Below are 24,548 nucleotides of genomic sequence, written 5' to 3'. Positions count from 1 at the left end.
GTGGGAACCTATCTAATTGATTCTCATTGAAAAGTATGTTCATTGTTTGTGATTTTACTATTTGTGAGGTTTCACAAGAAAGTCACCTCCGCGAACACTGGAGCTTTACTGTACTCCACTTTTCTACTTTCTCTTTTAAGTGCCCTTTTGATCCATCTTTTGGATACCTGCCCTTGTATCATTTTAAATAAAAACAGAATATGCTGGAAATGCTCAACAGATCTGGTAGTATCTCTGAATGAGTGAAACGCAAGTTAACATTTCAGGTTGATGACCTGTAATCAGAACTTCAAAATGTTAGAGAATTAACAGATTTAACCAAGTGCAGAGACAGGAAAAGGGGTGAGGCTTGGGGAGAACAAAAGGGAAGGCCTGTGAAAGGGTGACGGGCAGGCAGATAAAATAATGATTGTGTGGTACCAAGAAAAAGGAGATGGTCATGGAACTTAAAGAAATAAAAGTAGAATCTAAAGGAAGATGAGCAAATCATCAATGACTGTTGTTGCCTTAAAAAAATTGGGGAAGTACTGATGATTTGAAATTGTTGAACTCCGTGTTGAGTCTGAGAGGCAATATGGCACCAAATCAAAAGAGCTTGGTTTGTGCTTCATTGCAACAATGCAGAAGGCCAGACAGAAGGGTCACAATGGAAATGGGACAGAGAATTGGAATCATAAAATTGTTACAGTACCTAGGAAGGATATTCCGACTAGATTCACCGAGTACCACTTCCCAGCCTTTTCCCCACAGATGTACAAATTAGTCCTTTTCAGATAATGATCCAATTCCCTATTGAATAACATAACTAAGTCTACCTCCGCCACACTCTCAGACAGTGCATCCCAGATCCTAACCCATGCTATGTAAAGAAAAAGGGCTATCTCCCCAGTATCGAGAACCCGGGGTATTCGGGGCAGCAGGGTAGCATGGTGGTTAGCATAAATGCTTCACAGCTCCAGGGTCCCAGGTTCGATTCCCGGCTGGGTCACTGTCTATGTGGAGTCTGCACGTCCTCCCCCTGTGTGCGTGGGTTTCCTCTGGGTGCTCCGGTTTCCTCCCACAGTCCAAAGATGTGCGGGTTAGGTGGATTGGCCATGCTAAATTGCCCGTAGTGTCCTAATAAAAGTAAGGTTAAGGGGGAGGTTGTTGGGTTACGGGTATAGGGTGGATACATGGGTTTGAGTAGGGTGATCATGGCTCGGCACAACATTGAGGGCCGAAGGGCCTGTTCTGTGCTGTACTGTTCTATGTTCTATGTAAACCCCCCCCCCCCCCCCCCCCCCCTCCACACAACCGCTGGATGGCTTGATGCTAGACCTTGGCCAGCCTGCCTCTGGCAGTACCCTGCCTTTGTTGGTCTCCTGGCTTCTCATCAGGGGAATACAGTCATAGCAGTGGCCTCTACCCCTCTCGTTGCGGCCCACCCCCTCGTCCGCTTCCTGGCTGCCAATGCCGTAAAAAGAGGACTGACTTAATTCTCTGCAACCCAATTACTCCACGATGAAGCTGCCAGGGATGCACTTCGCTGCTCCTGTCTCATTCAGCCTGAGTGAGGAAGATTAGGCGAGACAGGGACTTCAGCATCACAGTGAAGGTAAGTCTGTCGAGAATGGCAATCTGACGGAGATTGCCACTCTGAGGAAGTTATGGGCCCATGTTTCTGTCTCCACAGATCCTGTGATAGAACATAGAACATACAGTGCAGAAGGAGGCCATTCGGTCCATCATGTCTGCACCGACCCACTTAAGCCCTCCCCTCCACCCTATCTCTGTAATCCAATAACCCCTCCTACCCTTTTTTGGTTACGAAAGGCAATTTATCATGGCCAATCCACCTAACCTGTACGTCTTTGGAATGTGGGAGGAAACCGGAGCACCCAGAGGAAACCCACACAGACACTGGGAGAACGTGCAGACTCCGCACAGACAGTGACCCAGCAGGCAATCGAACCTGCGACCCTGATGCTGTGAAGCCACAGTGCTATCCACTTGTGCTCCTGTGCTGCCCAAATGTACTGAGTATTTCCAGCACTTTTGTATTTCACGATTATAGGCACTATATAAGTGCAAGTTGGTATTGTCACAAGATTCAGAGGGTCAGTGTAGACTCGATAGGCCGAATGGCCTCCTGCACTGTAGGAATTCTAATGATTCGATGAATTTGAAATTGGTGGAAGAGCAGCCTCTGTTTTAAGTTATCTTACCATTGCTATTAACATTAAATAAATCATCCAAGGTAAAAACGTTAATATTCCACTCTAGATTAAACTGGATGTAATTTTATCGGCCAATCATAGTCAGCGTAGTCTAATTCGATCATTGTAAGTCTAAATAAGTTTAACAAACTAGAAGGGCTATGTCATTTTAAAATTATTTTGAAACCTAACTCATTTGAAGCTTGCTAAAACTGCTTGACAGTTTTTGACACATTTGCCACAGCAAAAAAATGTTCATGTTTTTGTTAGAAACCAAAAGGTCAAGGCTGAACATGAAAGTGCTGTGATATAAAATATAATTACATCGTAAATGGGTTTTCATTCGAATGCTCCAATGTGAACCTTTCTGGTTTTAATGGAGAACCTTTATCTCTCTGTTACTAAAAATGTATTTGGTGTAAGGCTTGACAGATTTGAGGATGCAAAAAAATTGAGGAAGATTGCATTCTTTCACGGTCTTGGTTTCATGATTAGCTTCCTTAATTAGAGTCTTAGATAAAGTTCAAAAAAGCAACATGATACACCCTTCCAATATTGCTAAATGATTTCATTTCCTCAATTATATCATTTTAATCCTTAGTACAGCATATAACAAATATTGCATAATAAGCTGATCTAGATTTGACAAAAATAGTCCTCTTCAAAGTGATCAAAATATGTGTTGAAAGTTGGCCGTGTTCATCTCTGGCAGAAAGGAATCTCTTAAAATTGCAATGCCATTGTGGAAGGCGGCATTCTTTGTGTAAGCCATGTTGGCTGGGGTTTGTGCCTGGGGGGTTTATACAATATGGAACATAGAACACTACAGTAAGAAGTTTTACAACACCAGGGTAAAGTCCAACAGGTTTGTTTCAAACACTAGCTTTCGGAGCACTGCTCCTTCCTCCAGTGAATGAAGAGGTATGTTCCAGAAACATATATGTCGACAAAGTCAAAGATGCAAGACAATACTTTGAATGCGAGCATTTGCAGGTAATTAAGTCTTTACAGATCCAGAGAGAGGGTTAATCCCAGGTTAAAGAGGTGTGAATTGCCTCAAGCCAGGACAGTTGGTAGGACTGCAAGTTGGCAAGGGTACTGTTTGGGTGCCAGGCTGACATGTTTGCCGCACTGCGGATAGGGCCAGAGAGCTATCTGAGGTTTGTGGGGCTGGAGAATGTTAGTGATATGGAGAGGTGAGGCAATGGAGGGATTTGAAAACAAGCTTCATTATTTTAACTTCATACCTGATTTGCAAATAATAATTTTGTTCATCAGAGGCTATTTATGAAGAAAGGCAGTATTACTCACTGTATTCAAAAATGTTGCGCTTTTGGCAATAGTCCAATAAAGACTGGTGGTTCCAATCTTCAGAAGATGAACATTGAAAGGGGAGATGGCTGGCATGAGTGATGTCACACAATCCCTCCCGTAACATATACAGCATTAGATTATGAGGGCCATGTTCTTCAAAATATTACAATAACTTGCTGAGATAATTAACTGTGCATTGAAATGCTTTCACTGGGCTGACAGAACTCTTTTGAAAGTATCTCACTACCCTACAATGGCAAAACTTTTCCTAAATGCACCTCAGTGGCCTTGTATAATTATATATGTGACACTCCTGTAAGTCATCTGTTTTAAATCACTTAGAAAGCCGTCCTTGGATATTATCTTTCAATAAAATTAATTAAACCTGTTCAGTGCATAAATTAAACTCCAATGGTTTTATTTAATCTACTCAAGGAATTAAATAATCTTAGGTAAAACCTACAAAGAGAACACCAAGTTTCTTGGTAACCTATGAATACAATACAGAAAAACTGATTAGAGAATCATAGAATCCCTACAGTGCAGAAGGAAGTCGTTTGGCTCATCTTGTCTGCATGCCCATGCACTCTGCATCTATAGCTTTGTGTATGTAAAGGTAGCTTTCCTTCAGGTCTTTTATTCAATATGGAGCAACTTAGCCAGTCTGTCCTCCTAATTCATTGCTGCATCACATCTTGCCTGGATGCATGCAACTTCAACAACACTTGAAGCTTGACCTCAAGCCCAGCTTAAAATTTGATTCCTCCACCATTGATGTGCAGTGACTTTAATAATAATCTTTATTGTCACAAATAGGCTTACATTAACAATGCAATGAAGTTACTGTGAAAAGCCCCTAGTTGCCACATTCCGGTGCTTGATCGGGTACACAGAGAAAATCTCCACCCCCTGACATTCAATGGTATTGCCATCACTGAATCTACCATTATCAGCATCCAAGGAGTTACTTTGACCAGAAACTAAACTGGACCGGCCACATAAATAATGTGGCCAGAAGAGCAAGTCAGAGGCTGGAAATTCTGTTGTGAATAACTCACTCCCTGACTCTCCAAAATCTTTATACTATCTACAAAGCACAAGCCAGGAATGGGATAGAATACTCTCCCCTTAGCTCCAACAACACCTGAGGCTCAACATCATCCATGACAAAACCGCCTACTTGGTTGCCACCCCACACGCTACCTGCAACATTGAATCCTTCCACCACCAATGCACCAGTGTGTACCATGTACAAGATCAGTGCCGCAACTCACAAAAGTTATGAATTCATAGTTCATAGTAATATTTTAGTGGTAATTATTTGCTCCTGAGGAGATCAAATAGAGCCTCTGCCATGTTTCTAGCAACAAAATACTGATGGATCTGGAGCAGCTCCAAAGAATTTCCTGAGGTATAAGACCACAAGACTTAGGAGCAGAATTAGGACCTTCGGCCCATTTAGTCTGCTCTGCCATTCAATCATGCCTGATGTGCTAAACCAGCCCCTTAGCTGATGCTAAAACATCAAATATATTCAAGAGGCGGCTAGATATAGCACTTGGGGCGAATGGGATCAAAGGCTATGGGGTGTAAGCAGGATTGGGCTATTGAGTAGGATGATCAGCCGTGATCGTGATAAATGGCGGAGCAGGTTCGAAGGGCCAAAAAGCTTCCTCCTCCTATCTTCTATGTATCTATGTACCACCCTCTGACTGGAAAAAAACCTCCGTATCTCTGTTTTAAAGGTCATCCCTTCAGTCTGAGGTTGTGCCCTTGGGTCCTAGTTTCTCCTACTAGTGAAAACATCCACTCTATGTTCACTCTATCTAGACCTCTTAGTATTCTGTAAGTTGAGTACTGATCCAGAGTCCTCGACCTCTCCTCTTATGACAAGGCCTTTATTCCAGGGATCGTTTTTTAAAAATGTTTTTATTAAGGATTTTCCATATTATACAGCAGAAAGGTAAGCAGGAACATACATCGAAGACAAAGTATATATATATATATATATTTACATACATCGGTCGTCTTCCATCATTTATATTGGTTTTTCGTTATTTTTTTAAAAAATAATTTTTATTGAAAAATTTTGAATTTATACAACAATAACGCACCATAGTAAAATACCAAAAATAACAATAATATTAACAATCATAAACATTCGCCCCACCTCCATGAACGACACAGCATTTTAACAACAACGCAAATTAACACAATATAAAGTTACAAAATAGACACTACAAACCTACAAACCTCAAGCCCGAAAACCTCCCGCCAATAAACAGGTCCCTAAATTTGCTGATGCCCGCCCTTTGCCACCCCCTAAATCCCCCATCCTTGTTCCCAGGGATGAACCGATGTTTGCCACCCAGTGGAGCCTCCATCGTGCCCCCTGTTTCCCCCCAATGCCGTCTCCACTGTCCCCAGATTCTTAGGGTCGCCGCCACCACCGGGCTCGTGGTAAACCTCTTAGGGGAGAGCGGCAACGGTGCCGTTACCATGGCACTCAGGCTCGTACCTCTACATGACGCCATCTCCATTCTTTTTCACGCCGCCCCTCCCCCCTCCATCACCCATTTACGCACCATTGACACATTGGCTGCCCAATAGTACCCCAGAAGGTTGGGCAGCGCCAGCCTGCCTCTATCCCGCCCTCACTCCAGGAACACCCTCTTCACTCTCGAAGTCCCATGTGCCCACACAAAGCTCAAAATACTGCTAGTCACTCTCCTAAAGAAGGCCCTGGGGATAAAGATGGGCAGGCACTGAAAGAGGAACAAGAACCTCGGAAGCACCGTCATTTTGACGGACTGTACCCTCCCCGCCAACGATAATGGCAGCATGTCCCACCTCTTGAACTCCTCCTCCATCTGATCTAAAAGTCTGGTGAAGTTATGCTTGTGAAGAGTCCCCCAGTCCCTGGCCACCTGCACCCCCAGGTACCTAAAGCTCTCCCCTGCCCACCTAAGCGGGAGCCTACCAATTCCTTCCTCCTGGTCTCCAGGGTGCACCACAAACACCTCGCTCTTGCCTAAATTTAATTTATAACCTGAAAAGGTCCCAAACTCAGCTAGCAACTCCATCACTTCCGGCATCCCTCCCATCGGGTCCGGCACATACAGTAACAGGTCATCGGCATACAACGACACCCTATGTTCCTCTTCACCTCGCACCAAGCCTCTCCACCTCTCTGAATCCCTCAACGCCATCGCCAGCGGCTCGATTGCCAGTGCAAACAACAAGGGGGACAGGGGGCAACCCTGCCTGGTCCCTCGGTAAAGCCGGAAGTACTCCGACCTCCTCCGATTCATGGCCACGCACGCCATTGGGGCCTCATATAGCAGCCTTACCCATCTAATGAACCCTTCACCAAATCCAAACCTCCCCAACACCTCCCATAGGTACTCCCACTCCACTCTATCGAAGGCCTTCTCCGCATCCAGTGCCACCACTATCTCTGCCTCCCCCTCAATCGCCGGCATCATGATGACATTCAACAATCTCCGCACATTCGTGTTCAGCTGCCTTCTCTTCACGAAACCTGTCTGGTCCTCGTGCGCAACCCCTGGCACACAGTCCTCTAACCTGGTGGCCAGAATTTTTGCCAGGGCCTTAGCATCCACGTTGAGGAGAGATATGGGCCTGTATGAACCACACTGCTGGGGGTCCTTGTCCCTGTTTAAAATTAACGCGATCAGCGCCCGCGACATCGTCGGGGGCAAAGTCCCCCCTTCCCACGCTTCATTGAGTGTCCGCACCAGCAAGGGGCCCACTAGGTCCACAAACTTTTTATAAAATTCCACCGGGAACCCATCCGGCCCCGGTGCCTTCCCTGACTGCATCTGCCCGATCCCTTTAACTAGCTCCTCCTTCAGGGCTTCCCAGACCATCCCCACCTGAACCTCATTCACCATATCATTCACCTCGAGGTACCCCTCAATACTTGCCCGGACCCTCCTACACACCTCCTCCTCCGCCAACAACCCCACATCCAACCGCCACAACGGACGTTGGTCCCGCACCTCCCCCATCTCCAACTCTATCCAATGCGGAGCGTGGTCGGAGATTGCAATGGCCGAATACTTGGCCTCCTCCACTCTCGGAATCAGTCCCCTACTCACCACGAAGAAATCTATCCGAGAGTAGACCCTATGTACGTGGGAGAAGAAAGAGTACTCGCGTGCCCTCGGCCTCACAAACCTCCATGGATCCACCCCACCCATCTGATCCATAAACCCTCTCAGTACCTTGGCCGCCGCCGGCCTCCTACCCGTCCTAGAGCTGGACCGATCCAGTGAAGGATCCAACACCGTATTAAAGTCCCTCCACATGATCAGACCTCCCGCCTCCAGATCCGGGACCCGTCCCAACATACGTCTCATAAAGCCCGCATCGTCCCAATTTGGGGCATACACACTAGCCAGTGCCACCTTCTCTCCTTGTAGCCTGCCCCTAACCATAACATACCTGCCCCCCATATCCGCCACCACCTCCGATGCCTCAAACAACACATTTCTCCCCACCAGAATCGCCACTCCCCGGTTCTTCACATCCAACCCAGAGTGGAAAACCTGCCCCACCCATCCCTTCCTCAGGCGGACCTGGTCCGCCACCTTCAGGTGGGTCTCCTGAAGCATTGCCACATCTGCCTTTAGCCCCTTCAGGAGCCAGTACCCTTGACCACTTCACCGGCCCATTCAACCCTCTCGCATTCCAGGTGACCAACCGGATCAGAGGGCGTCCCGCCCCCCTCCCCTGTTGACGAGCCATAGCCCGTCGACTGCCCGCCCCAGGCCAGCACCCCCTGCCCGACCCAGTCCCCACAGCGACAACACCTCTCCTCTGTCCCCCCAGCCCCCACCAGCTCCTTCCTGACCCTACCAGCAGCAACCTGGTATTCCCCTTTCCTCCCCTCCCTTCCCCCCCAGGCTAGGAACCCTCCCAGCCGCGAACCGTCCTCCATTGTACTTCCGTGGGTCAGTTAACTTCTGCTGACCCCGGAAACTCCCACCAATAACCCGACCCCTCCCAAATTGGGATCATCCCCCAATCTATCCCTCCTCCAGGCACAACTCCAGCGCGGGGAAGAGTACTGTTAAGGCCCCGACTCCCCCGTCACCGTCTCCGCCCCCCAGCCCCACAGCGCGGGAAACCAGAGGAAAGCCCGTGCTTTCGCACTGCCCCACCACACCCTTCTGACGCAGCTCCCAAATAACAACCCCACTCCATACCCCCAACCCGACATAGAATACAACAAACCCCCCCCCCGACCCTCCCCGCAAGATACAGAACCAATGCCCCACAGCAGAAAAAAACATAGCAGAACAACACCCCCATAAATAACCATATCAAAATTGCAAAAGTACAAAAAAAAAGAACATAGCAACAGCAGAATCCAGCGCTAAGATATTACAACCGACCCCGCAACTCCAAACCCCTAGTTGAAGTCCAGTTTCTCCGTCCACACGAAGGCCCACGCCTCCTCCGGGGAATCAAAATAATAATGCCGGTCCGAATAAGTTACCCACAGGCGTGCGGGCTGCAACATTCCGAACTTTATCTTTTGCCTGTAAAGCACCTCCTTCGTCCGATTAAATCCGGACCGCCGCTTAGCCACCTCCGCACTCCAATCCTGGTAGATCCGTACTATCCCATTCTCCCACTTGCTGCTGTTCACCTTTTTGGCCCAGCGCAGCACACACTCCCGATCACTGAACCGGTGGAACCTCACCAGCACTGCACGCGGGGGTTCATTGTCCTTAGGACTCCTGGCCACTACTTTTGTGTGCTCCCTCCAGCTCCAAGGGCAGATGGAAAGACCCGGCCCCCACTAGCGAGTTCAGCATTATAGCCACATAGGTTGTCAGGTCCGACCCCTCCAGCCCCTCCGCAAGGCCCAAGATCCGCAGGTTTTTCCACCTCATGCGGTGATCAAGCTCCTCGAAGCGTTCCTGCCACTTCTTGTGGAGTGCCTCGTGCCCCTCCACCTTACTCACGAGGACCACGGCCTCCTCCTCTCGTTCAGTGGCCTGCGTCTGCAACTCCTTGATGGCAGCACCCTGGGTGGTCTGAATCTCCGACAGCCTTCTGTTTGTTTCCTGCAGAGAGCTCAGTACCTCAGCCTTGAAGTCTGTGAAGCAGCACAAGAGAGCAGCTAGTTGCTCCTGGGCCCACTGTTTCCACTCCTCTGGAGCTCTGCCATCTTGGGTCCCTTCCCCTGTTTTTTCTGGGGAGCTGCTGTTGCTTTTTCCCCCTTTCCACTCCGAGTTCGAGTCACAGACTGCGGGGAAAGTCGTTCAGCACACCTTCCCCCACCGGGAGACGTCGAAAAATTTCCGTTTTGGGCTCTAAAAAGAGCCGAAAAGTCCGTTTAAAATGGGAGCTCCCAAATGTGTGGCTTCCTACTTCATCACAGCCACCGGAAGTCTGTTTTTCATTATTTACAGTGGGTACAACTTGTCTTATGTTCTCCAGTAGGCGTTTAATTCTATTTGGCCATCTGCCTCCCTCTCCCCCTTTTCTTCCTGACTTCACCCTCCCCTTCTAGTTGTCTGGTGTCCCATCTTCCCTCATCAGCTCTTATATCCTGTTCCTGTTGGATTGGCGTGATGCCGCGTATTTTGTTATTTGCTGGGCATGATTGGGCTCCATGCCTCTTTACACGCTTACCCCTTCCTCTAGCTTATTGTGTTTTGGCTACAACATGGTCTTGGAACAGCTGGGTGAATGGCTCTCACATTTTGTGGAAGCCTACTTCTGACCCCTGGATGGCAAATTTAATTTTCTTCATCTGAGAAATTCCGATAGATTGGACAACCAGTCTGCAGCTTTGGGTGGTGCTGTTGATCAGCAGCTAGGCAGGATTATCTGGCAGGTGATTAGTGTGGCAAAGGCTAGGGCGTCGGCCCCCATCCCCGTTAAGAGATCTGGTTGTTCTGATGCCCCGAAGACTGCTACTTTTGGGAATGGCACCACCCTCATCTCCCCCCCTACCTTCGACATCACCTCGAAGAAGACTGTCCAGTACCCGACTAGTCTGGGGCAAGACCAGAACATGTGGGCGTGGTTGGCCGGGCCTCATTGGCGCTGTTCGCATTTGTCCTCCACCTCTGGGAAGAACCTGCTCATTCAGGTTCTGGTTAAGTGGTCTCTGTGCACCACTTCTGGCTGCATTAGGCTTAGCCTTGCGCATGTGGAGGTGGAGATGACCCTGCAGTGCTTGGATCCAGAGTCCCCACCCCATTTCAAACCCTTGGTCTTCCTCTTTTCCCTTGTCTCGTCCAGTGGTGTGCGCCCATATAGGTCGCCGCAGTTCCCCCTCCCTAAGATGTCCACGTCCAGTAAGTCATCTAACGTTTTTGTTTCCCGATGCAAGAAATCTTTTGAGCTGCATGTATCTTAACTGGATCCCCCCTGTCAGCTGGAACTTCTCTGTTAGCTTCTTTTGTGTTGTCAGTCTGTTGTCTGTGTAGAAGTCCCCACTATTGGAGTACCATCATCCTGTCTCCACCTTTTGAAGGTGGCGTCCATTATAGCTGCTGCAAACCTGTGATTATTGCAGATGGGGGCCTTAATGGACATTTTGGCTAATTCGAAGTGCTGTCGCAGTTGGTTCCATAACCAGAGTGTGGTTATCACCACTGGGTTCGTTGAGTGTTTGTTCGGTGGGGATGGGGGTGCAGCCGTGGCCAGGACCCAGAGGGAGGTTCCTGTACAGGTTCCCTCCTCTATTCGCACCCACTTGGCTTCTAGCTCCTAGAACTGAATACAATTCTTGAATTCCTCCAGACATGTTAATGTCTCCACATTCTGCCTCCTGCTCCACCTCTGGGAAGGTCAACCCAACCAAACATTGCCTCATTTATGCACCCTCCTCCAGAGGCTCTGATTCATACAACCCAAGGTAGGAGGCCTCAAACACCTCATTTACCTTCTCTCCACTCGAGTCCCTAACCTGCACTCTGTCCCGGGAGGCTGCCTGCTGCCTCATGTGGTGAGCCAAGAGCGACTAGCTTTCTAATAGAAGCTGCATCTGTTCTGTAAAGCAAGTATTACTCTGTGCTTTGCTGATTTTAAGACGAACTGAGAGTTGTATGTTTCTCTTCTTGTTTAATGGGGAATTAAGTAGTAGTGTTTAAGGGGTTTAAGTGGGCTAGACAGCTGGTTTATGATGCAGAACAAGGCCAGCAGCATGGGTTCAATTCCGATACAGGCTGAGGTTGTTCATGAAGGCCCTGCCTTCTCAACATTGCTACTCGCCTGAGGTGTGGTGATACTCAGGTGATACCACCCTCAGTCAGCTCTCACCCCTCGAAGGGGAAAGCAGAATCTGGGACTATAGAACATAGAACATAGAACGATACAGCGCAGGTCAGGCCCTTCGGACCTCGATGTTGCACCGACATGGAAAAAACTAAAGGCCATCTAACCTACACTATGCCCTTATCATCCATATGCTTATCCAATAAACTTTTAAATGCCCTCAATGTTGGCGAGTTCACTACTGTTGCAGGTAGGGCATTCCACAGCCTCACCACTCTGCGTAAAAAACCCACCTCTGACCTCTGTCCTATATTTATTACCCCTCAATTTAAGGCTATGTCCCCTCGTGCTAGCCACCTCCATCCGCGGGAGAAGGCTCTCGCTGTCCACCCTATCTAACCCTCTGATCATTTTGTATGCCTCTATTAAGTCACCTCTTAACCTTCTTCTCTCTAATGAAAACAACCTCAAGTCCATCAGCCTTTCCTTATAAGATTTTCCCTCCATACCAGGCAACATCCTGGTAAATCTCCTCTGCACCCATTCCAAAGCTTCCACGTCCTTCCTATAATGAGGCGACCAGAACTGTACGCAATACTCCAAATGCGGCCGTACTAGAGTTTTGTACAACTGCAACATGGCCTCATGGCACCGGAACTCAATCCCTCTACCAATAAAGGCCAATACACCATAGGCCTTCTTCACAACCCTATCAACCTGGGTGGCAACTTTCAGGGATCTATGTACATGGACACCGAGATCCCTCTGCTCAGCCACACTACCAAGAATTTTACCATTAGCCAAATATTCCGCATTCCTGTTATTCTTTCCAAAGTGAATCACCTCACACTTCTCCACATTAAATTCCATTTGCCACCTCTCAGCCCAGCTCTGCAGCTTATCTATGTCCCTCTGTAACCTGCAACATCCTTCCGCACTGTCTACAACTCCACCGACTTTAGTGTCGTCTGCACATTTACTCACCCATCCTTCTGCGCTCTCCTCTAGGTCATTTATAAAAATGACAAACAGCAACGGCCCCAGAACAGATCCTTGTGGTACGCCACTCGTAACTGAACTCCATTCTGAACATTTCCCATCAACCACCACTCTCTGTCTTCTTTCAACTAGCCAATTTCTGATCCACATCTCTAAATTACCCTCAATCCCCAGCCTCTGTATTTTCTGCAATAGCCGACCATGGGGAACCTTATCAAACGCTTTACTGAAATCCATATACACCACATCAACTGCTCTACCCTCGTCTACCTGTTAAGTCACCTTCTCAAAAAACTCGATAAGGTTTGTGAGGCATGACCTACCCTTCACAAAAGCATGCTGACTATCCCTAATCATATTATTCCTATCTAGATGATTATAAATCGTATCTTTTATAATCCTCTCCAAGACTTTACCCACCACAGACGTTAGGCTCACCGGCCTATAGTTACCGGGGTTATCTCTACTCCCCTTCTTGAACAAAGGGACCACATTTGCTATCCTCCAGTCCTCTGGCACTATTCCTGTAGCCAATGATGACCTAAAAATCAAAGCCAAAGGCTCAGCAATCTCTTCCCTGGCTTCCCAGAGAATCCTAGGATAAATCCCATCAGGCCCCGGGGACTTATCTATTTTCACCTTGTCCAGAATTGCCCACACCTACGCACCTCAATGCCATCTATTCTAATAGCCTGGGTCTCAGTATTCTCCTCCACAACATTATCTTTTTCCTGAGTGAATACTGACGAAAAGTATTCATTTAGTATCTCGCTTATCTCCTCAGCCTCCACACACAACTGCCCACCACTGTCCTTGACTGGCCCTACTCTTACCCTAGTCATTCTTTTATTCCTGACATACCTATAGAAAGCTTTTGGGTTTTCCTTGATCCTACCTGCCAAAGACTTCTCATGTCCCCTCCTTGCTCGTCTTAGCTCTGTCTTTAGATCCTTCCTCGCTTCCCTGTAACTATCAAGTGCCCCAACTGAAACTTCACGCTTCATCTTCACATAGGCCTCCTTTTTCCTCTTAACAAGAGATTCCACTTCTTTGGTAAACCACGGTTCCCTCGCTCAACCCCTTCCTCCCTGCCTGACTGGTACGCACTGATCAAGAACACGCAATAGCTGTTCCTTGAACAAGCTCCACATATCAAGTGTGTCCAACCCTTGCAGCCTACTTCTCCAACCTACACATCCTAAGTCATGTCTAATGGCATCATAATTGCCCTTCCCCCAGCTATAACTCTTGCCCTGCGGGGTATACTTATCCCTTTCCATCACTAATGTAAAGGTCACCGAATTGTGGTCACTGTCTCCAAAGTGTTCACCTACCTCCAGATCTAGCACCTGGCCTGGTTCATTACCCAAAACCAAATCCAATGTGGCCTCACCTCTTGTTGGCCTGTCAACATATTGTGTCAGAAAACCCTCCTGCACACATTGTACAAAGAACGACCCATCCAATGTACTCGAACTATATCTTTTCCAGATAGCGACTTTACTTCACCTTAGGGGTAATTGTAAGCTGTTATTTTGTGTGTTAAGTTAAAAATGTAATATTATATTCCAAATCAAGTTTTTGTTTTTCCTTTTTGAAAATACCAAATCCCTATTTCTTCATGCAATAACTCATGCAGTGACTCCTGGAGCGAATCATTCTTTCCACACAGTCTTACAAATAAACTACAATATTGTTTAGCTGTTTGGCTCACTAGGCTAATCGCTGGCTTTGAAGGCAGACCAAGGCAAGCTAGCAGCACGGTTCGATTCCCGTAACAGCCTCCCCGAACAGGTGCCGGAATGTGGCGCCTAGGGACTTTTCACAGTAACTTCATTTGAAGCCTACTCGTGACAATAAGCGATTTTCATTTCATTTTCATTTTTCATTCATATTGGGGTTTGAGTCCAGTATCCTAGCCACTGTTGGGGTCTAGGATCGTAATAGTTGCCACCGGCACTGCCTGTAAGTGAGAAACCAGGGGTGGGATTCTCTGACCCCCCGCCGGGTCGGAGAATCGCCGGGGGCTGCGTCAATCCCGCCCCCGCCATGTCCCGAATTCTCCGGCACCGTGCTCTCCCCTGGCGATTCTCCGGCCCGCGATGGGCCGAAGTCCTGCCACTGCCATGCTTCTCCCACCGGTGTGGATCAAACCATCTACCTTACCGGCGGGAGCAGGCGGCGCGGGCGGGCTCCGGGGTCCTGGGGGGGGGGGGGGGGGTCGCGGGGTGATCTGGCCCCCGGGGGGGGGGGGGGGGGGGGCATGGTGGCCTGGTCCGCGATTGGGGCCCACCGATCGGCGGGCGGGCCTGTGCCGTGGGGGGGCACTCCCTTCTGCCTTCGCCATAGTCTTCATAGTCTTGGCGGAGGCGGAAGTGACCCCCTCCCCTGCGCATGCGCGGGGATGACGTCAGCAGCCGCTGAAGCTCCGGCGCATGCGTGGACCTCTGCTGGCCAGCGAAGTCCCTTCAGCCCTGGCTGGCGTGGCGCCAAAGGCCTTCCACGCTAGCCGGTGGAGCGCCAACCACTCCGGCGTGGGCCTAGCCCCTCAATGTTAGGACTTGGCCCCTAAAGGTGCGAAGACTTCTGCACCTTTGGGGCGGCCCGACGCTGGAGTGGTTCACGCCGGGACCTCCCGCCCTGCCGGGTAGGGGAGAATCCCGGCCTAGATTAGAAAGAGTTAGTGAGTATAGCCCAAAAATTAATGTTTGCTACAGGAACATTTCAGCAGAGAAAGAACAATAAACATTAAACTCAAGTGCATTAGTGAGCTTGTGTGTTATATTGAATAGTTTTGAAAAGCACAACACATTAATCATTGATGAGTAATGGAGGATTACAATGTAAAATGCAAATGTTTGTTTTTTCAGTGACTTGCTGGGTGATCAGCTTGAGCTCATTTTTTATATTTCGGAAATCTATAAAGGGTTCAAATGAATTTTTTTTTACACAATATGAGAAGTGAAGCGAAAGAGTCTGATTTCAAATGATTTATCTCCAATAACCTTCACATATGTGCATAATATTTTATGATGTAGATATAAAGCTGGAGTTCTGTTTTGAATAATAGTATACAATAATATTTGAAGTAAATGGTAGTAGTTGATCCCTGTAAATTTGACACTTAAAATAGATTGAGCATTTCTTTTTGTCAAAACATGCATCGCAAAATCATACTATAATATGAATTTAATGCTTTTAAAGCTTTACTTGTAACAAATGATTTGTACTGAATGTTACCATTGAAATGTGTTAGTGGAATTCTGAAGCACAGTGGTGTTCAACATGAAAACTGTGCGAATGATTAAAGTTGCATATATAAATTCGATCACAGCCAAATCATATCAGCACTGTTATTGGCTCTCATGGCATTGTCAAATGGTTTCTTCTGCCATTTAATTTATTCTAAACTCCCAACAAAAATGCTAACATATACATCTTCATCTTCCTTCTCCCTCAAGTTTTGAGGCTGAATGTCAATTATAAAGTAAACTTTCATCTGTTCACATCCACTGACTTCAGCCAATGTTTGTTCTCTGACCTGTCAAAGTTGAGGAAGATTATGTGAGAGGATATGATATAACTAGTAAGCTGGAATACAGTAATGAGTTGATCCTTGTACTTGCAGCATATTATCAAGATATTGGTCAGGTAAAAGCATGATCCTGATCATAGTGTTTACAAGCTTGTCAATGGGAATAATCTGTGGCACTAAAAATGAAAGGAATTCTGAAATGATATCCAAGAAAGCAATAAAGTCCTTGGGCAGCATGGTAGCATTGTGGATAGCACAAATGCTTCACAGCTCCAGGGTCCCAGGTTCGATTCCGGCTTGGGTCACTGTCTGTGCGGAGTCTGCACATCCTCCCAGTGTGTGCGTGGGTTTCCTCCGGGTGCTCCGGTTTCCTCCCACAGTCCAAAGATGTGCAGATTAGGTGGATTGGCCATGATAAATTGCCCTTAGTGTCCAAAATTGCCCTTAGTGTTGGGTGGGGTTACTGGGTTATGTGGATAGGGTGCAGGTGTTGACCTTGAGTAGGGTGCTCTTTCCAAGAGCCGGTGCAGACTCGATGGGCCGAATGGCCTCCTTCTGCACTGTAAATTCTATGATTAATGAACTGATAATGTCAAAGCTATTATGTCAGAATTGCCTGTAGCTGGTGAGCAAATGGCAGTTGCCCTTGCTCATTTAATTTCTGTCAGACTTTATGCTTGATGTTGCTGCAAGTGGGAAGACTGAAATAATGCAGCCCCCTCTACAGGGCATTTGGGATCTTTGTCAACTGTGCAAGCAACTGTTTAAGGGCATCACGGGAGCACAGGAGTTAGCACTGTTGCGTCACAGTGCCAGTGTCCCGGGTTCGATTCCCGCTTGGGTCACTGTTTGTGCGGAGTCTGCATCTTCTTCCCGTGTCTGCGTGGGTTTCCTCCCGGTGCTCCGGTTTCCTCCCACAAGTCCCAAAAGACGTGCTTGTTAGATGAATTGGACATTCTGAATTCTCCCTACGTGTACCCGAACAGGTGCCGGAGTGTGGCGACTAGAGGATTTTCAAAGTAACTTCATTGCAGTGTTAATGTAAGCCTACTTGTGGCAATAATAATAAAAAGACCTCAACCAATAAAATTGAAGAATTGTCAAACAAATATTGCAGCTTTTGAATTAAAAAAAATATTTGTTCATGGGATATTGCAGTGTTTTTCTGGGGACCCATTTTTACCAACCGGCCACCCTTCGGGACCCAACCCGGCTAACCTTTGCGACCCACGCCGGCCAACCTTTGCGACCCATGCCGGGCGACCTGCGCGACCCACCATTTTCTCTTACCTTGTTTGCTGCTAACAAAAATGGAGGAAATGGTTTTGGGTCCCTTTGGCCCTCGTACACGCTCCTCCAATGGAACCTGTTGGATGAAGGTGAAGCCTTCCGGTGTCAAAGTTCTGAATTTTTTTCCTGTAAAATTTTTATCAAATAAACCCACCCCTCACCGAACTTGTGAGAAAAAAAATGATCGCTTCTCGGCCTTTTGGCTAAGATCGAGCATAGATTGAGCCTTTTGGCTCAGATCTGGTATGTCTCTCTTATGGGGACCATGAATTGGATTCAATTTGAATTGGTTTTTGGAGCAGGCAAGGAGTTGGATTAGGGGTTCACCTCTGATCCACACTCTGAGCCCTGGCTTTGTAACTCAGATAAAGTAATATAAAAAAAAATGAAAAATAAAATGAGTAAAATAAATGAAAAAAATGAATAACCCCCCCCCCCCCCCCGAACTTGTTAAAAAAATAAAATTAACAAAATAAATGAAAAAAATGAATAAAACCCCCTCCGAACTTGTAAAAATAAATGAATTAAATAAATGAAAAAAATAAAAATTAAATGAATAAAATAAATGAATAAAAACCATTACAGCACTTGTAAAACATAAAGCTACAACCGTTTTTTTAAAAAAAGCGGTCGCACTGCGCATGCATGCGCGATTTGCGCATGCGCACCGATCATCGCGCATGTGCAATGCAGCCGATTTTTTTTTGGTGGTTTTCGTGGAATGTGCATGCACGCCGATCATCGTGTGCGCATGCACAATGCTGCCAAATTTTTTTTCACATGTTCCTGGCCGCTTGCAGCCGGCGTTATGAAAAGCCGGCTGCTGCGCAGGGATTTGCGCGATCAGGAGTGCTCCGCGACCCTCCCGACACCCGCCCGCGACCCACCCGCGGGTCGTGCCCCCCGACTTTGAAGAACACTGGGATATTGTACTCGCTGACAAGGCCAGCATTTTATTGCTCTCCTTTATTTGCCCTTGGGAAGGCGGTGTTGAGCCATTGCCTTCACCTCTGCAGTTCATGCTGTGTAAGTACACCCACAGTGATGTTGGTGAACAAGTTCCAGGATTTTGACCCAGTGAAAGTGAGGAAACAGTTATTTAATTCGAAGTCAGGTTGGTGGATGATATGGAGAAGAACTCTCAGGTGGTGGTGTTCCCATGCATCTGCTGCCCTTATTCCTTTAGTTGGTAGAGATCATCTGTCAAAAGCATTGACAAGTTTCTACAGTGCATCTTGTACTTGGTAGATCCTGTTATCTCCATGATTGGAGTAAATGTTAAGGTGGTGGATGGGGTGTCAATCAAGTTGGCTGTCTTGGCCTGGATGGTGTTGAGCATCTTGAGTCTTGTTCCATCACAATCTTGACTTATGCCTTGGAGATAGTAATAGTGGGAGTTTGGTGGTGAATGATTGCCTTCGACATCAGGGCGACATTTAATTGAGTTGTGGCACAAGGAGCCCAAGCAAAATTGACGTTAATCAGGGGAATTAAGACATCACTTGTTGGAGTCAAACCGAGCACAAAAGAGAAAGATGATTGCAGTGTTCACAACTTCTCAGATATTGAGGCAATCTGTATTCCAATGCAGCACGATCCAGACAACATCCAGGCTTGGCTAAGTAGCTAGTAACATTTGCACTACACAAGGGTCAAGCAATGACCCATCTCCTGTAAGAGGATCTAACTACCTTTGCTTAATATTTCACACTGTTGCTTCCACTGAATCCACTACTATCAACATCCTGAGGATTGCCATTGAGCAGAAACTGAACTGAGCCAGCCATGTAAACACTGGGGCTCCAAGAGCAGGTCAGAAGCTGCAAATTCTGCTGTGAATAACTCATCGCCTCACTCCCCAAAGCCTCTTTACCATCTACAAGGTGCAAGTTACAAGTGTGATGGAATAATCTTCACTTGCCTAGATGAGTGCAGCTCCAACAACGCTCAAGAAGCTCGACAACCTCCTAAACAAAGTAGCTTGCTTGATCGATATCCTGTTCACCGCCTTAAACATCCATTACCTCCACTACCTACACAGGGTAACAGACTGTGCCACACACAAGATGCAGTGCTGCAACCCACCACATTTCCTTCGACAGCACTTTCCAAAACATACTTCCAACAATGACAAGGATTGGATTTGTGTGAGCAGCTCAACAGATCATTAAGTACATGAAAGAAAAGGAAATAATGATACATAATAGGGCTACACAATGTAACGACATAAGTAGCGGCATCAGGTGAAGCATACAGGGGTTTAGTGTTAATGAGGTCAGTCTATAAGAGGGTTGTTTCGGAGTCTGGTAACAGCCAGGAAGAAGCTATTTTTGAGTCTGTTCATACGGGCAGCAAATGCATGGGAATCATGCTCACTTGTAAATTCCACCTCACCCTGTCATTCCGACAAGGAACTATATCGTTGTTCATTTACACTGAGTTTTGTTTCAATCCTTGTACATCCTTCCCAAGAGTATTGTGGCTGCACCCATACCAGATGTCCTGATCTTCTGAGGTAGTTCAACCAAGCCGATCATAATCACCTCAAGGGCAATTAAGGGTAGGAAAAAATTGCTGGCCTTGCTGGCTTAGCTCACATCTCACGATAGAATAAAAAGGTGCATTGCTCACCACACAATTCCTAACCTCTAACCGACTCTTGTGGCCATAGTATTTGTGTGATTGATCAACTTGAGGTCAATAGTAACTCCCCAGGATATCGATGGTGGTGGACTCAGTTGACGTTACCGGCATTACCATCACTGAATCTACCACCATCGATATCCTGGGGTGGTAGATTCAGTGAACATGGTTAAATTACTTTTTGTTGGAGGTTGCTTTGTCACTTATCAGCTCAAGCCTGAATGATGATGAGCACTGGATTTGGGATGATGGGGTGGCACGGTAGCACAGTGATTAGCACTGCTGCCTCACAGCTCCAGGGCCCCAGGTTCAATTCTGGCCTCGGATTACGGTCTGTGTGTGGAGTTAGCACTTTCTCCCAATCTCTGCCTGGGTTTCCTCCCACTGTTCAAAGAAGTGCAGGTTAGGTATATTGGCCATGCAAAATTTCCCTTAGTGTCCAAAGGTTTAGGTTGTGTTACGGGGCTAGGGTGGAGGTGTAGGTGCTCTTTCCAAGGGCCGGTGCAGACTTGATTGGCCGAATGGCCTCCTTCTGCACTGTAAAGTCTATGATTCTATGAAGGTTGTCCTGGTCTTGCTGCATGTGGGCAAGGATGGCTTTAATATCTGAGGAGACGAGAATGGTGCTGAACATTGCGCAATTGTCAGTGAACATATCCACTTCTGACCTTACAATAGAGGGAAGGTAATTGATGAATCAACAGAAGATAATTGGGCTGGGGAGACAGTGAACGCCATGTCAAATTGAGTAAACACAAATTAAGTGATATAGAGAGGGAAAGAATAATTGGATTAAGCGAGAGAAAGAACAGAAAAATAAAACAAACGTTACATTGATAAAAAATCTTTAACAGTTAGAAGCTGAAGGAATTACTTTTCTATCTCATGCAAGTTCAGGAGATTTTCAGGCAGTTCAATGTATATTGATGGTGCATTAAAGTGAGATGTTTTATCGTGAAGCTAATGGTCCCCTTTAATTTTGGTTTGGTGTTTGTGATTATTATTTAAGTGCATGGTACTTGAATTTTTTTATGCAGATCTGCAAACGCTCTCTCTTGAACTGAACATTGGAACAGAGTAAAATTTCAAGTCCTTTATACCTAGCAAAAAGCAATGGTTTTAGCACTTACCATTGTCACTGCCTGTCTACCATCCTCCATGAGCCACAATTGTATTGCCTTTCATCTGTACTTCATCAAATGCTTAGTTAAAATCTATATGGATAAATCGCATTGCATTCCCTTCATCAACCTTCTCGATTACTTCATTAAAAGATTCAATTCAATTAGTCAAGCATAAGCTGCCTTTTACAAATCCCTGCTGGTTCTGCTTAACTGACTCATCAGCAGGCAATTTTATTTTCCTGATCATTATTTCTTCCACCTTACCTACCACAGATGTTAAAACGAGGTAGCCTGTATTACCTGGAATGTCCTTGCACCCTTCTTGAATAAGGGTGTCACATTTGCCTCCTCTCAATTCTCTGCCAGCTCCCTCCACTCTTGGTATCTAGGGAAGATTTGGAAGATTCTGGCAAGTCCTATTGCTATCTCCCTGCCCGCACCCTATAGTAATCTGGGATACGGGACATCTGGATCAGGCAACGTAATTCCTCTTGAGCATAGCCAGCTTTTCCAGTACCAACTGTCTCTCAATTTTTAACCTTTCCACCTTTGCTTCTTCTGATAATTTCTCCGTGTCCTCTTCCTTCGCAAGCACTGATTTCTCCCAAATTTACATCCACCAGCAATAAACAATAATCAGTAACAAATATGTCAATCCCCATATCAATAACAACGATCCCATCCACCCACCAAACCCCAAACATCAGCTCGCATGTTCACACAAACAAATGACAAAAAGGAATTAGGGATCACCCATAGTCGCCATTAACACACACAGACACACAGTGCCTGTTCCTGTGCTGTAATTTTCTTTGTTGTTCTCAAGAATCAAGAATTCCAACAGGTCCCCCTGCCACGCCAGGGCACAGGGTGGAGAGGTTGCTCTCCAATCTATCAGGATCCGCCTTCAGGCAACCAACGAGGTGAAGGCTACACTCCGCACTCGTTTCCAACCCTGGCTGGTCTGACACCCTGAATATGGCCTCCCGGGGGCCAGGGTCCAGTTTCACGTGCACCACTTTAGAAATTACCCTAAAAACCTTCTTCCAGTACTCCTCTAGCTTTGGACAGGACCAAACCATATGAACATGATTAGCCCCCCCCCCCCAAACAATGTTCACACACATCTTCTACTCCTTCAAAGAATCGGCTCATCCTCGTGAGGTGTGCTCTGTATAACACCTTCAGCTGTATCAGCCCCAACCTCGCGCACGAGGTGGAGGCATTCACTCTCCGAAGCACCTCACACCAGAACCCCTCCTCCATATCCTCTCCCAACTTCCTCTCACTTTGCTTTGATCCCTTCCAGTGGGCCTTCTCCTCTTCCAAAATAGCTCCGCAAACCGGCCGCCACTACCCCCTTCTCCAGTCCCCCTGTCGTCAGCATCTCCTCCAACAATGTGGAGGCCGGCTCCACCGGGAAGCTCTATATCTCCTTTCTGGCAAAATCTCGAACCTGCACGTATCTAAACATTTCCCCCTGCTCCAGCCCATACTTCGCTTCCAGCTACTTCAATCCAGCAAACCGCCCCCTAAGAAACCAATGTTTTAGTGTCTTAATCCCCTTCTCCCATTTCTGAAAATTGCCATCCCACCTCCCTGGCTCAAATCTATGGTTTCCCTGAATCGGCATTTCCCTTGACCCTGCCCCCAACCCAAAGTGTTGGCGAAACTACCTCCAAATTCTCAATGAAGCTATTTCCGGTCAAACGCCTTCTCAGCGTCCAAGTCCACAACCACCTGCTTCCTTCCCCTCCGCCGGTGCCATAACAGCGTTCGATACACTTCTAACGTTTAAAAAGAGCTGCCTCCCTCTCACAAACCCCGTCTGATCTTCACTTATCACCTTCGGGAGGCACTCCTCAAGCCTACCCGCCAGTACCTTTGCACACTCCATCGGATCCTTATCTTTTTTTAGCAACAGGGAAATCGATGCCTGCCCTAGAAGTTTGTGGCAAAACCCCTTCCCTGTCGCCTCTTCAAACACCCCCACCACCAGGGGTGCCAACCTATCCTTGAATTTTTTATAATATTCCACGGAAACCCATCCGGCCCTACCACCTTCCCCGACCGCATCCTCCCAATTGCATCCTTTATCTCCTGCTCCACTATCGCTCCTTCTAATATAGTCCTGTCCCCCTCCCCTAACCTCGGGTACTCCAACCCATCTAGAAATTCCTGCATCTCCCAGCCTCCCCCAGGTTGCTCTGACCTGCACAACCTCTCATAAAATTCTTCAAAAACCTTGTTAATCAGATCCGGAGCCCCCGCCAACTTCCCTGCCCTAAGCCTCACCTGAACAATTTCCCTTACCGCTGCCTCCCTCTGGAGCTGACCTAACATACGCCCTTGTCTCCATGTTCGTAAACTGCACCCCTTGCTCGGCTCAGTTGGTGCACCGCCTTCCTGGTAGGTCAAAGCTCGCCTGTAGTTCCTTCTTCTTTTCTAACTTCGCTGGGTTCCCATCTTCTGCATAACTCCTATCTACCTCCAACATCTCATCTATTACCCTCTGCCGCTTCAATCGCGCCTCTTTATCCACCCTGGCCTTAAACAAAATTACCTCACCCCTCACCACCGCCTTTAGAGCCTCCCAGACTTTCTGTGTGGAGCCTTCGATACCTCACCCGCACAGTTGAAACCTACATATTCCTCAATTACCTTTTAAATTTTGTCACAGAACCCTTGGTCCCCCAAAAGTTCCACATATAATTTCCACCCCAGCTTCTGCGCTACCCCCTTCTCCATATCCACCCAATGCGGAGCATGATCTGACACTGCAATTGCCAAGTATTCCGACCCCTTAACCCCAGCCAGCAAAGATAAATCTTAATATATATTTGAAAATTATTTTCAACTAAACACACACAATGTGTTGTGTTTTTAAAGTTTGGTGTTTCAAGTGTGTTGGGGAGGTGTGCAGAATACAAATAAGTCCTTTTGAACCATGATTTGTGAGCAATTATACAATCAATTTGTTTTTAATTATGTTCTATCTTCTCTTTGTAGGAGAATCTATGAGAATTGCATCTGCAGAGTTTGCTGAAGATCCCTGTTCCTCTGTAAAGCGTGGGACTATGGTTCGGGCAGCCCGGGCCCTGCTTTCTGGAGTTACCCGCCTGTTGATCTTGGCTGACATGGCGGATGTCATGAGGCTTTTAACTCATTTAAAAATTGTAAGATTTT

The 24,548-nt window shown here is 47.0% G+C and overlaps 1 protein-coding gene across 3 annotated transcripts in view; it reads left to right on the top strand.

Annotated features, from left to right (window-relative positions):
- ctnna2 (catenin (cadherin-associated protein), alpha 2) overlaps positions 1-24,548 on the top strand; it is a 1,599,328-nt gene that overhangs the window by 137,857 nt on the left and 1,436,923 nt on the right. For all 3 annotated transcript variants that reach the window (XM_038793235.1, XM_038793233.1, XM_038793234.1), the window contains exon 4: positions 24,372-24,538. In XM_038793235.1, the coding sequence (XP_038649163.1) occupies positions 24,372-24,538 (167 nt within the window). The remainder of the gene's footprint in view (positions 1-24,371; positions 24,539-24,548) is intronic.

The sequence above is a fragment of the Scyliorhinus canicula genome, chromosome 3, assembly GCF_902713615.1.
Source record: "Scyliorhinus canicula chromosome 3, sScyCan1.1, whole genome shotgun sequence".
NCBI classification, from domain to species: Eukaryota; Metazoa; Chordata; class Chondrichthyes; order Carcharhiniformes; family Scyliorhinidae; genus Scyliorhinus; species Scyliorhinus canicula.
The sequence above is the reverse complement of the archived record's forward strand: the minus strand, read 5'-3'. Positions and strand labels throughout refer to the sequence as shown.